Source organism: Pyrgilauda ruficollis, unplaced genomic scaffold (assembly GCF_017590135.1).
Source record: "Pyrgilauda ruficollis isolate IOZ18807 unplaced genomic scaffold, ASM1759013v1 scaffold13, whole genome shotgun sequence".
In the NCBI taxonomy this organism is placed as follows: Eukaryota; Metazoa; Chordata; class Aves; order Passeriformes; family Passeridae; genus Pyrgilauda; species Pyrgilauda ruficollis.
In genome coordinates this window covers 7,072,176-7,086,411 of record NW_024511432.1, presented here as the reverse complement: position 1 = coordinate 7,086,411, position 14,236 = coordinate 7,072,176, and the positions used below count along the sequence as shown (strand labels likewise).

Here is a 14,236-nt window from a genome sequence, read left to right as displayed (position 1 = left end):
AACAAAAAAAAATGTCAAATGAGGTACAAAAAAAATGGTGAATCAGAAGAGAAAGAAGTCCCCTAATGCTGCTCTCTATGAATTATAAAACTAGTGCTCTCAGAAGAAACACTATTTTGCTACTTTTTAAAGGTCTAACATTCATGTATCCATGTGTACATCCACTGAACTCTAAAAGCAGTGGTGAGATATTCACTGAAGAATCAAGATAAACAAAAGGTTACTACTGGCAACAGTTCCAGAACTGGCACTCAGGAGAATGCACCCTCACCTTACAGTGCACTGAAACACAGCCCTGCCCAAAACAGAAGAGGGGTTTTGGAGCATGCCATGGTTAAACAAGGGGCATACAGAAGCAGAAAAGAGCACAGACAGTTTGCTCTGTCCCCTGCCTAGCCAAGCTATCCAATTTCCTTCCTGATGAACACAGAAACAAACCAGATACTGCTTTGCTATCACATATGGTTGGATGAACACTTTATCCACTCTTTTATCTAATCAAAGATCACTAAACATAAAAAAAGAACCAGGATGGACACCTTTGATTTTATCCTGTTAAACAGGTCATGCTTCATTTTACTGTGCCAAAATCTTTTGGCAAATACAGTTCTGCCTTTGTGGGACTGAATACTGAGGAGCTTTTAACCCACTCACAGGCTGGCTTTCCCTCTCTTTTTTTCATGGTAAGGACAGAAAACTGCATTCATTCTACTAAACTCCCAAGCAAGCTTCCCCACCAATACTCCATACAACTAAATATCAGCACATACATAAAAAATACTCCCAATGCCAACACATTTTTCTACTACCACTAGAATTTTTATTTGTACCCTCAAAACATTTTTGGTCTTCCAACAAAAGGTCATTTCAGAAAAAGTTAACAGTATGGAGAACAAGGCAATTAACTCATGCTTACCATACTGACTTGCATCAAAACATGTAAATGGGGAACCAAGAACCTCAACAAAGTACCCCATGCTCCTGAGGTGCTGGTACATGTCCCTGAAGTTTGTATGGATATGGTCACCATTCCTTAGAAAAAAAAAAAGTGTTGAAGACATTTAGATCTGGCATGTAGAAATCTGATTTCCACCTTTTTGATTTTCTGAAATCCTGTCCACCTGCCACTTCTGCATACTCCAAGACACTTTCCAAAAGCTTGTGTTCTGGTCACTGACCCAATTAATCCTCACTGAGGTACTGCTGCATGATTTTTCCTATGGATGCTTCCCTGCTCCATCTATGAAAGATCAGCAAAGTCTTTCCCTGCTTTGAAGACAGTCTCCCTTAAGAGACAAGGGGTCTCTTCTTGTCTTTTAAATTGTCAAGTTTGTTTGGTAAGTGAATGCTGAAGCAGTTAATAAAGCGTCCCCTTTAACTTCCTGTGAGAAATTGGGTCAGAATAGAAAAGCCAAACAAAAGTCTCAGTATCTTATATGAGCATTTTAAAAGCTTTTCATTTCACATGAATAAAACCACAGAGCTCAAAAAACAATCCTGCACCAAAAGCATAGTCCAAGTGTTTTACACAGACTTCTTACAAAAGATAATCCCATGGTCCTCTGGAAAAGGCCAGAACTACACCATTCAGTAAAGTTATCCCATATCATTAACACACAATCAAGAAATACTGATTTAATAGAACCTGAGATAAATACCAATCTAATGGATCATTCTTCATCCTCAGATTATCCCTGGGGAAGTATCCTGGTGGATAACGGAGGTTATGATATTGATCCCAGAGGACTCGTTTACTACGAGGTGGAGTAGGAATAATCTTCACTTTTATTGGAAGCTTCACCGTTGAAGTCTGCTCTGCACCATTCTTAGACTGAAGGACAGAACAAACTGCAGTGAAATCCTTTCTCCCCACAGCAATCAGTTCACCATGGATTGTAAAAGACCAAAAAACTGGAGGTACTAAATCTACTTTTTGTCACCAAAGAGATTACTTTTGCCCTAAATTGCTGCAGTATTTTTTCCTGCACTCAATGGTTTATAATTATGCTCAGAATGTAAAATACTTAACATATGTTAAAACTGTGATGTGGTTTAATTGTTCAAAATCTTAAAAGTTTCTCAGGAACAATTAAGCATGGTTCAGGCAATCTTTTTCAAAATACATTTCTTAAAATCCACAATAAACAAATGAAATTATGATGTTGGTCCCAAAGAGAGGTCTCCTGATTCTAAATTATATGCAATTTGCTCTCAATTATAAAGACCATTATTTGTACTCTTTCATTTCCTGACCCAAATTTAACTTATGCTTCAAATGACAGGGCTAGAGCAAACCCTTAAAACCAAGGTATTTGTATATCAGAAAGCAGTTTAGATAACTCTTCACCCAGAAAATCCAAGATGCACAGAACTCACTTCATTTTCTGCAGGGGATGATACTGTGATCATAACATGACCCTGAGCAATGCCTTCCCAAGATGCTGCTTTCTTGGCTACAGAGATGGAAATTGCCAAGTATCCAGACCAAGGCCACAAGACAGAGGAATAGGAGAAAGCCACTTCGATGTTATCCCCATTTTGGGGGAGATAGGGCTGCCAGTCTGGCTGTGAAATGAAGAATACAGAACACTGGTAACACAGTATTTGCAATCACTACTTTTGCACACATAGCCCTTTTCCTCTGCATGAAGTAACAAATATTAGCTCTTCTGAAGATTATATCAAATTTTAAAATGCCCTCCAAGCCCAAAAGTTTGGTGTTGTGTCAGTGAATCACCCCAATTGTGAAAGTGTCAATGACCCAGACCAGAGGCTTTTCAGAGGCAGGACTGTGAGAAGCTGCCCTAGTGAACCTGCTTTAACATTCTGATATCATGTGCAAACATTTATTGGTGAGAGCACAAGATTTCCCTTAGATAACAAAGCCAGCTAACAGTGGAACAGACATAGGCCAATTGTATCAGCTGTGTGTATTACCATAAGATAATGACCTTCGGTGCCTTTTAACGTAAGCTTGAATCTAAAACAAACCCCAACAGACACCCTAAAATGTTACAGTTAGGCTCATTTACATTGGCTGGAGTTACAGGATAGGTGTCTTTTTTAACTTGTATAAATTCTCAAATCTATTCTACATTTAAACTTAATTAAAAGCCTCCCTAGCCAACCAACACGCTCAACATCTCCGGTGTGAAAGAACAGGTTTGGCAGCAGAGCCTGGTTAAGCTGATACATTCAGGACACCCTGACCCATGAAAAGGCTTAATTTAATGTCAGGATGCTTTACTGAGATCATTTATGCTATGCATCCTTTTTTCAAGGATGAAAAAAAAAAATCAAGAAGATCTGTCCAGAAGATTTTAAATGCTATTAGAGAATACAAAGAAATCTCTAAGTACCTCTTAATTCAAACTGGTTTTGCAAAGATAAAATGTTACACACCCTGAAACCAATGCATTGCTTGAAAACTTGTAGACAGCTCATGTTGACAAATCATCCAGTGTGGGTGCACCCTTTAATCAAACATTTTGCATCTCTTGCTCCCAGCAGCGAGGTTTGCTCTATGAAACTCATAGCTAAAGTAGTATTTTCTGGGAAGGTTTTTAGCAACATTAGCAGCCAGATTTTGGAACAATGTTAATACTTACCTTGTCTACAATTCTCCCAGTGACTCCCATGCCATTTAGGATAGTAACATTAACAATAGTTGGCATCCCTCCATAATATATGGGCTGAGAACAATAGGGCCACATGTAGGGACATTCAGTCAAGTCAATATAGCTTGGACTCAAACTACAGCAGGACAGAGGGGGGAAAATTTAAAGAGGAAAAAATTAACAATAAACAGAAGAACGTATCACTGAATGTACACACAACCACAAAAGTTTCAGATAAACCATTCCAGTCATATTTTACCAAGCTCTCATACCACTTCCCAAATATGCCCCAAAATCTTCTTCCCTTCCTATTTTTTATTTTAAGTTTTGTGGAAAGATTTTCATACACAAAAAAGGAAGCATCTCAGTTCAGGGAGATGGTCCTTTTGGCCCTTATTCTCAAAGTTAAAATTTAAGTCCTTTTCCACTATTCATAACATCTAAGGCTATAAGAGAAAAGGATCATCCCCTACACTGCTGCATGCCTTTTCATCCACTCTCTGATCAAAATTCATCCCTGAGATTATGCAACATCTGTGCAAGTCCTCACTGTTGCACAAGCACAGACTGCTCAACTGAGCTACACATGCACCACCTGCTCTCTTAAACAAAAGAGCAAATTCTATTGTACCACTGATTAATTAAGGATTAAAATTAACCTGGCCTGTGGTTTATAGCTGTTGAGGATCTGATAAGCTCTTAGAAGATCCAATTTGCCATGTCCTTGTTCAAACATGTTGACTCCAGGAAGTCTCCGTGCTGATGCAATAAGGGCCTGCTTCATACTTGCTGGATTCACCATTTCACGCTTCTGAACTGTGCTGAAACAAAAATAAATAGACCACAAAATCAGTTTGCTGTAACATTCTCTGCTCATATTTGTCTATTATTGCTTGATTTCTCATGATACAAATGTAGAAGAGGGACAAGTTTCTGATATATTTCTCTTTAAAACTAATAATACATGAATTTTTCTCCTTATAACGTGCTCCAGGACCAGCAGTCATTACAATCAGGGCAGTATCTCTATATGCTAAATAAAATATTCGCCTTCCAAGGGGGTAAAACACCTCTGCTGTTCAAACAAAAATACACCATTTCTTGGAGGAAATATGATGATGACTTTGAATTTTTTGCATGTTTCTCAAATAAAGGTTTGTCTCATCCATATGGAGTAGCTATGACAAACACAGGGTATGGACTTGCAGTTCCCACTTTCAAATTCTTCAGCTGACTTACCCAACAGGATGATGCCCATGAAACCCTGCATCCTATAAAATTCACAAGTACATAGAAAATCACCTACTAAAGGTGCGTACTTTGAGCAGTTGACAGAAGGGCAGCAATTCCAAATTATTAAAAAACGTGACACAATTGTCTCATAGTACTGTTCTGCCTAACTATATTCTCAAAGACAAAACTATTCAAAACAGTTCTCAAGTTTTTTCATGAAACATAGAAGTAGCCAGATAAGGTAATGCTCAAGCAGAACAACAGTGATTTTACTCTCCAAGTTTGTTTTCCTACATGTAAACACAACTTAGTTTTATTTGATGGATTCCTTTATAGAGACTTTTATGACCCTACTGATCGGTATCTTTCTAGAGATTCTTATATAAGACTTACCTCACTAAGAGAGTGACAGCACCTGCCACCACAGGAGATGCCACACTTGTCCCAGAGAGGGAGCGGCAGCCACCTTTCATACCAGACCCTCTCACTCCAGAGCCATAAGTAACAATATCAGGCTTCACTCTGCCATAACCTCCAGGCAGCTCCTGTGAAAGAAAACAAAAGGATTATTGCCCTAATGTAAAATGAACACTGATGGCTTCATTTGGGCACTTAGATTAACTGCAAGTTATTCAGAAGTAAAATTAGCAACCAAATTATCTGAGGTTCAGCATAACAGAATAGCAACTAAGCCAAAGGAGGACTCAAGCTGTTTAGGACAAGTTCCCAGCTTTTCAAGGTTAGGCTGATCAGCATTTCTGCTAAGCAGGAAACCACTGACCAAATGAGAACCACACTGATTACTGGCTACACAAACAGAAGCATGTGACAGTCCCCTTGATCAAGATCACTGTGCAAGCTCATCTGACATCATGTGTGCAACAAGCACCCCCTCAGCTCCACAGGCAAGTAAGTGCCATTTCACATGCAGCACCCAGAAATCCTAGGATTTTTCAACTAAAGGACAAGAGCAGGCCTCCATGTTTGCAATTTAACCACACAGACAAGTCGCCACCATCAACCAAAAGGAAGTGGATGTTTTACAAATTCATCAAAAATGTCAATAATAGTCAAGACTAATATGAGAAACCCTGAAAAGAACATTAAGCTTTTTGCTTACAGACTTAGAATTTCTAACTATTCTGATCTCTGATGACATCTTTTGTCCAACACACATCTACACAGGATTGCCCGTTAACCTTCCAAGCCTTATTTTGGCTGCAAATGTGAGCAGCCACCATGAAAATATCTTACCCAAGTGGTCATTCCCCTAGATGAAAAGCGAGCTATATTATCTTCAAAGTCAATGCCACCTACTCCAATCACATCCATCTGGTCAGCAGGATTATTCAGAGTCCTAGAATAAGATATGAGAAAGGAATATTAAAAAATTAAAACATACCAAAAAAACCAAGATATAGTCGTAAGTTTGTGCTGGTAACAGATGTGCTGCGATCAGATTTTTGTCACATACTTATACTTCACAGGTGACAGCAACTTATCAGGCAGTTACTAACTCAGTAACTATCAAACCATGTACCTTGAAGACAAAACAAAATCTGGTTTTAGGCATTTATTTTAGAAATACACCACAAATTGTTCTGGGTTGATCCTTTCTGTATTCCTTAAGTCCAAGATCAGTACCCAAAGCTGTCTGCTCACACCAAGAGGGAAATGTCAGCTGGAAGCACTGCCATTCTTCTGCTGCTGACTTTCCACTGTTTCAAAGAAATCATTTAGTTAAGTACTTCACAAAATGCAAGTAATAAGGACAGGAAAAAGTTTAACTTGAGTCACTTTCTAAGATTAGAGAGAAAAAAAGGAGAGAAAAGTTCCTGACCAAGCACAACTACTTCCAAACCCACAGCACACCACAGCCAGCTCCCTTTGAAGCAGTTGCTGACACTCACCCATATAAAGGGCCGTCGTTGCCAATAGCAGAGACCATGATGACATTGTTGGCAGTCAGCTCCCAAACCTACAAAAAACAATGTTTACAATAAGGCTCTGCCACCAAAAAAGAGACTTTTCCAACAGACAACTTCTTTCTGAGCCTTACAAGACACATCTCACTGTATATCCAGTATTAAGCTCTGAACTTTCCTAAGATGATTTTAGCAATAACCCAGCCCTGACAGCAACACTGCTGACAGAATCTTCTTACACCAAAGGAAAAACTCTGGTCTGTAACAAAGCACTGCAGATGACAAAGTCAAGTAGTTATTCTGAATCCCCTCCAGCAGTGCTCTGGGGAGTACACTGAAGTCACTGTCAAATTAAATTTCAAGGCAGGTTTCAATTAAAAAAAAAAACAAGAAATAATTTATATGCTTCAAACCCCTTAACTGGCCTTTACGAAGAACGACTATATCCTTTAGTTGAAAAGTAAATTAATTCTCTTAATGCTTTTGAAGGCCAGGCCAAACATTCAGGGAACTATGACATTTACAAAGACAAAAAACTAATTCCATCTTAACCTGAACCAAATCTCTTAGCACACAGCTGAATCAACTACCTGCACTTTTTACTTATTTGTTCTTAAATTCACTAAAATCATGTCATACGTATTTTTTTACCATGAAATAATTTAACCATGCAGAGATTTAAAAAAAACCAACCAATAATGGATTTTAGCTAAGTGCCTCATATTAAAGGTCCTTTTAGTTGTCTGCTAGGGAGTAATTTTCAAGCATTTTGTTAAAGTTATTTTCCATAACTCTGTGAACACCTGCGTTGTGCTTGGGGTTTTTTTAACTCATTCCTTATACATATTCATAAAAGCCTGTACACTGCACAAATTCTGTCACACAAATGAAACGCAGAACTGTCAGCAGGACCAGACACAAACAAGTAGCTCTGCAAGTCCAGCATTTGTATGAGAGATACAAACACTATGCCCACTTCATTTCTTCATACTAACTTTGTCAACAAATGGATGATCCATGAAGTCTGGCCCACCAATACTTAGATTCAGTACATCTATCTTCTTCAAAATTGCATAATTAAAAGCATCCAGAAACCAAGATGTATATGAGACCTATGTAAGAAAGAGGGGGAAAAGTTACCATTAGAAAAACATCTGTGATTTCATGACAATGCAGACTTTAGACACAGAGGAAAAACAACACCAAAATAAAGAACAAAACTGACAATGGGTCTTAAATTTCTAGCACTCAGTACATTTAAGTGACTCCATGATACAGTTAAGACTTCCATATCCTGTTTCTGAAAAACATACCAGATATGGAAACTGGCAGAAATCTTGCAGTAAATATTTTATAAATAGAAACTTGTATCCTTTCCACTTATCAATGTCTACATTTATGACTGCATGCAATACCCCCAAAGGAAAGGATTTTACAGCATTAACCTGAAAAGGCAGGAATTGAAACACATGTAAAATAGCTACCTGATTATTGGTGAACACTCTGAAAATGTGCAGTTCAGCATTTGGAGCAAATCCCTGGCATTCCCTCATGCTGGCTATCACGCCTGCTACAAAAGTCCCATGGCCTAAACCTATCAGCATGAGAAGGAAACAAAATAAGACATTAGAACACAAACAATTCCATTGCCAAGAATTTTTACCACTGAACATCACCTATAGCAAAAATCACATAAATTTAACAGACTTTACAACAAACCACAAGTGCTGGGTTCAGTCCTACTCTTTTTGAACCATATTTTGCTACCAGGTTCAGTGGGGACAGAATTTGCAGCACACTGTAGCAAGACAACCAGCTGATGAAACTTGGGTGATTAATTGTCCAGTCCATCCACTCCTGATTGCTACCAATGAAATCACGACAAAAACCAGTATTTCGGAAAATGCAGCTCATTTCAAAGTCAATGTATTTTAATGCAGACTTCTTACATTTCTGTACTCCAAATCTGCCTGTCCAGCAACCCTCTGGGCACAGAACTTACAGAAAGAGCTATCCAAAGCAGGTGCTGCAATGTAAAGTAATTATTATGTAAACAAAACTATGGAGGTGCACACAAGACTGAGCAATACAAGCATCAACTTTGAACTCCAGGAAGATTCAATGGCCAACTGACTCACTGACCCAAACTGTATGAAGTTAATAATCTGTGAAAGCACACAGTCAGGACAAGTCAGGGTCAACATACAAAGAAGGAACACAAACATAGTGCAGAAAATACGAGGTTCAGTTATGCAGAATAGAAAAATTTTACAGGAAGGTGCCAAACTCTGATCAGTTTAGGACTACACAGTAAGGAAGGAAAATGCTGTCCCTCATTAGTATGGAAATATGTACCACTGTGAAACAGCAACAGGAAAAGGAGTAAGAAAGAAAACACCTTTGTTGGGTTTGCTCTAAATGCCACCTTCTCTGGGAACGTACTAACAGGTGCACAGTAACTTTTTGCCCTGACATTTTTCAACAGCTATGATGAAGTGTCACATATGACTCCAAGGACACTTATGCACCCCACTTTTGTAACCTCAATAGTCCCTGCTGAATTTGGTATGAGTACAAAGTGCCTACGACACTGCAAAATTAAGCTTTAAACATCAAGATACACAATTTTAACACATGTTAGCAGCACAGCAGCAAGCACAAAACACACCAGTGTCAGGAACAGCTGGAAAACTGCACAGTAACTCACCATCATCCAAGGTTCTCTCATTAGTCCAGTTTGTTCTCTCCTTTACATTTTTGAAATGTGGATGTTTTTCACTCAGACCAGTGTCAAACACTGCTACTCTCACACCAGCACCTATTAAGAGAAAACACGGCTTTTTCTGATTCAGCTCCATAGCAAATCTAGTCTATCAAGTTAAAAGAGAACTTTTGTTTAATGTAGTAAGCAATTTACAATTCAAGTCAGCTATAGGTAATAAATAAACTCATATTCCAAGTAAGAAATTCAGTCAAAGATCACAAACATGACAAACTTCCCCCAAGTAAAGTACACACATACAAACAAGCACTCCATAAATATACAATGCATTCCAAACCAAATTATTTCTCAATCATTGCAGCCTGGCAGCCAGTGAAAGGTTAACACACACGAGTCAATTAGCCTCTCCTTACACTTCACTTGTTTTCCCAAGGTTATTGTTCTCAGGCAACAAGCAAAAGCATACCTGTGTAACCCATCTGCCAGAGGACATCTGCCTGCAAGGTCTGAGCAACCTGGCGAGGGATGGCTCTCAGCAAGCGCCTGCTCGAGTGCCGGCCTGTGGCGTGCCAGAAGCCAGACCCCAAAGACAGACTTGCTCTTCTCAAGGGGCGTGATGACTGCCACTTCTGAGTCCACCTGGTTTCATTGCAGTGCAGCATTGGATCAGCTGTGTACAATCAGGATGGAGAAAATTAAAAACAGCATGAGGAAAACCATAATAGAAGTGATTCTTACGCAAACTTAAAGCATCATATTGTTACAACAAATGTTTTAGAATATTGAGAATCTAATTTCTCTGATCAACATCAGTAAAAGTTTATCTACTATGGATACAGAGCTCCCTGTTCTAGGGTAAGCGACTGCTGCAAAAGAAATGTTTCCATGTTGCGGATGGAAATAAAGCTTCAGCAAACGTATGACAAAATCCCTGCAATGTTATAACCAAAAGAATAGATTTCTGTTCATTACAGAAAAACTGCAGGGCACTTCTCATTTGTGTAATGCTAAGCTAATGGTCTGAAATAAGGCTAAGAACACTTTTCCAAGGCAGATCCCATGCAGGCACACAGAAAATAACTTACACTCTGAATACTTGAGTGACCGAAAGACCTTTCTCTGAGGTGTCACACGCTTGATGTTTGGATGATCTTCCAGAGTGAGCACTCCATCCTTCTGCTTCTCGTTGATCTGAATAACTTCAAAATCACTCGGATAGTCACTGGCCGGGTTGTTGCGAGGTACAATCCTCCAGTTCTCAATGTCACCACTTTTTAATGCACTTGAAATAAATTTACTTCGAGCTTTAGCTGTGAAGTATCCATTAAAGGCCACAATATACTCTGGAATAAGAGCACAGCTTTATCAGAACTGGTGTTTAAGCAGCTTATGCATGAATTCACATTGCAAAGTCTGAATTTTTCTTTACTTGGAACAAATAATCACAATTTGAGGCCCTTTTCTGCTGCTTTTACAAGCTTGCAATTTATTTCTGCACTATGTAAGGGGATGGGGGTGTTGGAAACATAAGAAATAGGACAAAAGCCTTTGAAAGGAAGATGGAACTGTAAATATCAGGGAAAAGCAAAATGACATGAGAGGAGCAGGGGTGAGGAACAGATTTATTGTTAAAAACTGATATGCCAATTCAGCGTGCTTCTTGGCTGGTATGGTTTAAAGACTCTACATGGTACTGAGCTTTAGTGGAAATTACTGACACTAATTATGACAACCTCAGAAAACAAATTCAGACTCAACAGCCCAGTCCCTGATCTGCACCAGTGACTTGTCAGCAGGCTCAGCTCCAGCTCACACCACCACACTGACTGTGTTAAGGCTGTGGCACAGGAGTGTCACTTCTGCCACCCTCCTGCACGCACCCAGGCACAGCACAGCTTCACTGCAGGAGTACTGCAGGTCCCTGAGGCAGCACAGGATGCAGGTCAAGGTGTCCTACTGCCATCCCAGCTGCAGCATCTGCCTCACTCTGCCTTCCACCCGCTCCCTTCACTATTATCTGCCATTCTTCCATGCAAGTATCACTTCCAAACTTTTTCTTTAACAAATACACAGAGACTTCTTGCTTTTCTCTCCCCTTCAAGGCCCATCTGTGTAGTTACATTTTATTAAAGAGCCTCAAGCATACTACTGGCCAGGTCAAAACAAGCAGCTACTAAACACACCACTCTTGCCCACCCAAGCCTTCCCACTCCATTTTCACTTTTAAAATCCTCTGGGTTTCCCTCTTCCTTCTCTTTTTGGAACACTGTCTCCAGCTAAACATACAACCTTTGAAAAAGCGTTCCTCTTTTCGAATATTGAGAATTTAACAGATGACGTGCTTCCACAGAAACCCTGAGTGTTACAATTGCACAAGCACCACAAATCAGTACCATACACATGAACATGACATGGATTTTTTTGTTTTACTGCTTAACTCTTTATTACCATGCTCCACGACTGTCGAAGTGAACTCCACTTTCAAAGTAAGACGAGAACATCCAGGACATACGTGAGCCTCGTGAGAGGAATTCCCTACTCTGGTACCAAAGTGTTTTTTGCCACAGAGTAAAATAACAAACAGAACAAGCCAGATGTCTGCAAACTTCATGGTCATAGAAGAAAATGGTTTCATTCCAAAAATTCCATATATTCAAATCACAATTTTCTTCTTTATAAACTAGTTCATTTCTGTTTCAGCAAACGTTGCTTTCACTGTGCTGATCAACTGGGTATTCTGAAAGCTGGATCCAACATAAGTAGAGATTTCATGGTCTTTTCAGGTCAAGCCTAGTGAACAGGCTCATTTCTTTCTCCGCTTCTTCTCCATTTTGCATTAAATGATTCAGTCACTCAGGATGTGGCAGCTGAGTCCTGTACTCCATTTCTGATGGCAAACTTAACTCCCTAGAAGAATTAGCAAAGCTGATTGCAAGGCAACCTGTAAGGCAGGGCAATATGGAAAATAATTAGAATCATTAATAATTTGTGCTACTGTGTAGTCTGAAAATCACCAAAAAAAAAAAAAAAAACAGACACCTTTGGTAGTTTGTTTTAGAAAAAATAGGGAAAAAAGTTCCTCATATTTCCTTTACAATTTTTCACCAACACTAAAGTTCTTCCCTTGTTCAGAGCAGAACACATGTGAAACACTCAGGTATTAACCTGACAAGAGAACAGGCAACAATGACCACCAAACTCAACCACACTTCATGTAAGTGGAGCAAAGAGCTAAAAATTACATGCAAATCCCATGGCAGGGAAAAAGTGCAAAATAAAATAATAACATGATAAAAGTGTCCATGGACATTTAAAAAAGCATGTTTTGTTTTTTTTTTTTTTCCAATCAGAAACATGGCAAATAGAAATAATGCACAGAACCTCATTTTACACAAGGCAAATCAGGTTCAAACTCCATGCCAAAGCCACGTAAGGACAAAAGATATCAGAAGAGGCAAAGCTGCAGGGACTGTGCCTTTCAAAATTTTTCTGAGCCAGGGTGTGTGTTACTAAAAACACGGGCACCTGAGGAAATATGAGCTGATAACAGCATGTGAAGTTAAAGGAAGGTGCTGAAATCATTTTCCACATGGAGGGACAACCTCCTTCCCTTATGTTCCAAAGTGCATAATACACTCACGAAAAATTGCAATGCTAGTGTTCTTCTGAACTCCAAACACTCAACCAGCAACTGAGAGATACAAGGCCATTAAAAGATAAGAAAAGAGAAACATTTATGTCTGGTTTGTCACAGCACCTGGGGAAGCAGAACAGAACTGTATATTGCAGCTGTGACCAGGACTGGAAACCAGGGGCCTTATTAGGGGATTCACAGGATTTAGGGGAATGATGGGCTGACCTCACAGCACAACAGAGGAATTGAGTCTGAATGCAACAGCTGTTACTTCATTTTCATTTAACTTTATTTAGCATTATCAAGTATTTCCTTGTAATAGGGACAGAAATTACCTCTATTTTTATTTGACTGACAACACCATGACAGGCTGGGAACTGCTTGTTAGCAGTCATAAAGTTTCCCCTTCATTCATTCCTAACTCAACAGTTACAGTGCACTGACTCCTGGCCTTAGTTAAGCTCTGCCTGCCTTATCACTTCATCGCTTAATAACTCCTATAGCAATAAAACAAAACAACCACACAAATGAGCAAAATAAACACCCTTGTGGCTAATAACAGGTTGTATGCAAGCACGATAAGGAAGCACGATGGATACTGAGAGCAAAGGAGCAGCACAGGCACAGGTTTGAGCTGTGTAACACCCACACCAGGGTGAGGTCAGGACGGGACTCCCACCTGCCAGCCTGCCCCTGCCCTGGCAGAGCCCCATCCATCCCGCGGGCTGGGCACGCCGAATGGATCCCCGGCTGCAGCGCAGCAGCACCGTCCCGTCCGGGGAGCACTGCAGTACCACGAGCGAGCCCGGCCCGGCACCGTCCGGCCGGACTAAAGCCGCAGTGAGCGCGGTCGGGCACCGTGCGGGGCAGCGCCGCCGCTCCCGGCCCGGGCAGGGCGGAGAAGTGACAGCCGGCGGGGAGCGCCCCACGCCGCGGCGGCAGGCGAGGAGACGAGGGGCAGCGAGCGCCGCCCCGCCCGCGCCCCAGACCCCGAGGGAGCCGCGGGTTCCCGGCCCGGCCCGCCCGCCCCGCGCTCACCGCGCCGCCGCCGCCCGGCCCGCCGCCATCTTCAGCGCTGTTTACCGGCGCGCTCTCGCGAGAGCCC

At 40.6% G+C, this 14,236-nt stretch overlaps 1 protein-coding gene across 5 annotated transcripts in view; it reads right to left on the bottom strand.

Moving 5' to 3' along the window:
• The window catches only part of MBTPS1 (membrane bound transcription factor peptidase, site 1), a 27,723-nt gene extending 13,487 nt beyond the window's left edge, over window positions 1–14,236 (bottom strand). Inside the window, exons 1-15 of one of the 5 annotated variants that reach the window (XR_005954440.1) lie at window positions 13,811–14,182; window positions 11,946–12,438; window positions 10,583–10,840; window positions 9,964–10,167; window positions 9,483–9,593; window positions 8,260–8,369; window positions 7,771–7,887; window positions 6,761–6,828; window positions 6,105–6,207; window positions 5,244–5,395; window positions 4,277–4,438; window positions 3,609–3,753; window positions 2,377–2,565; window positions 1,659–1,831; window positions 917–1,032 (exon numbers count right to left, since the gene is read on the bottom strand). Coding sequence is in view for 4 of the 5 variants with exons in the window: in XM_041459024.1 (XP_041314958.1) it covers window positions 917–1,032; window positions 1,659–1,831; window positions 2,377–2,565; window positions 3,609–3,753; window positions 4,277–4,438; window positions 5,244–5,395; window positions 6,105–6,207; window positions 6,761–6,828; window positions 7,771–7,887; window positions 8,260–8,369; window positions 9,483–9,593; window positions 9,964–10,167; window positions 10,583–10,840; window positions 11,946–12,132 (2,095 nt within the window). In the remaining variant the exon portion in view is untranslated. Of the gene's footprint in view, window positions 1–916; window positions 1,033–1,658; window positions 1,832–2,376; window positions 2,566–3,608; window positions 3,754–4,276; window positions 4,439–5,243; window positions 5,396–6,104; window positions 6,208–6,760; window positions 6,829–7,770; window positions 7,888–8,259; window positions 8,370–9,482; window positions 9,594–9,963; window positions 10,168–10,582; window positions 10,841–11,945; window positions 12,439–13,137; window positions 13,200–13,810 lie in introns of those variants that run through there. The other 4 variants (XM_041459024.1, XM_041459023.1, XM_041459026.1 and 1 more) reach the window with 4 other exon arrangements.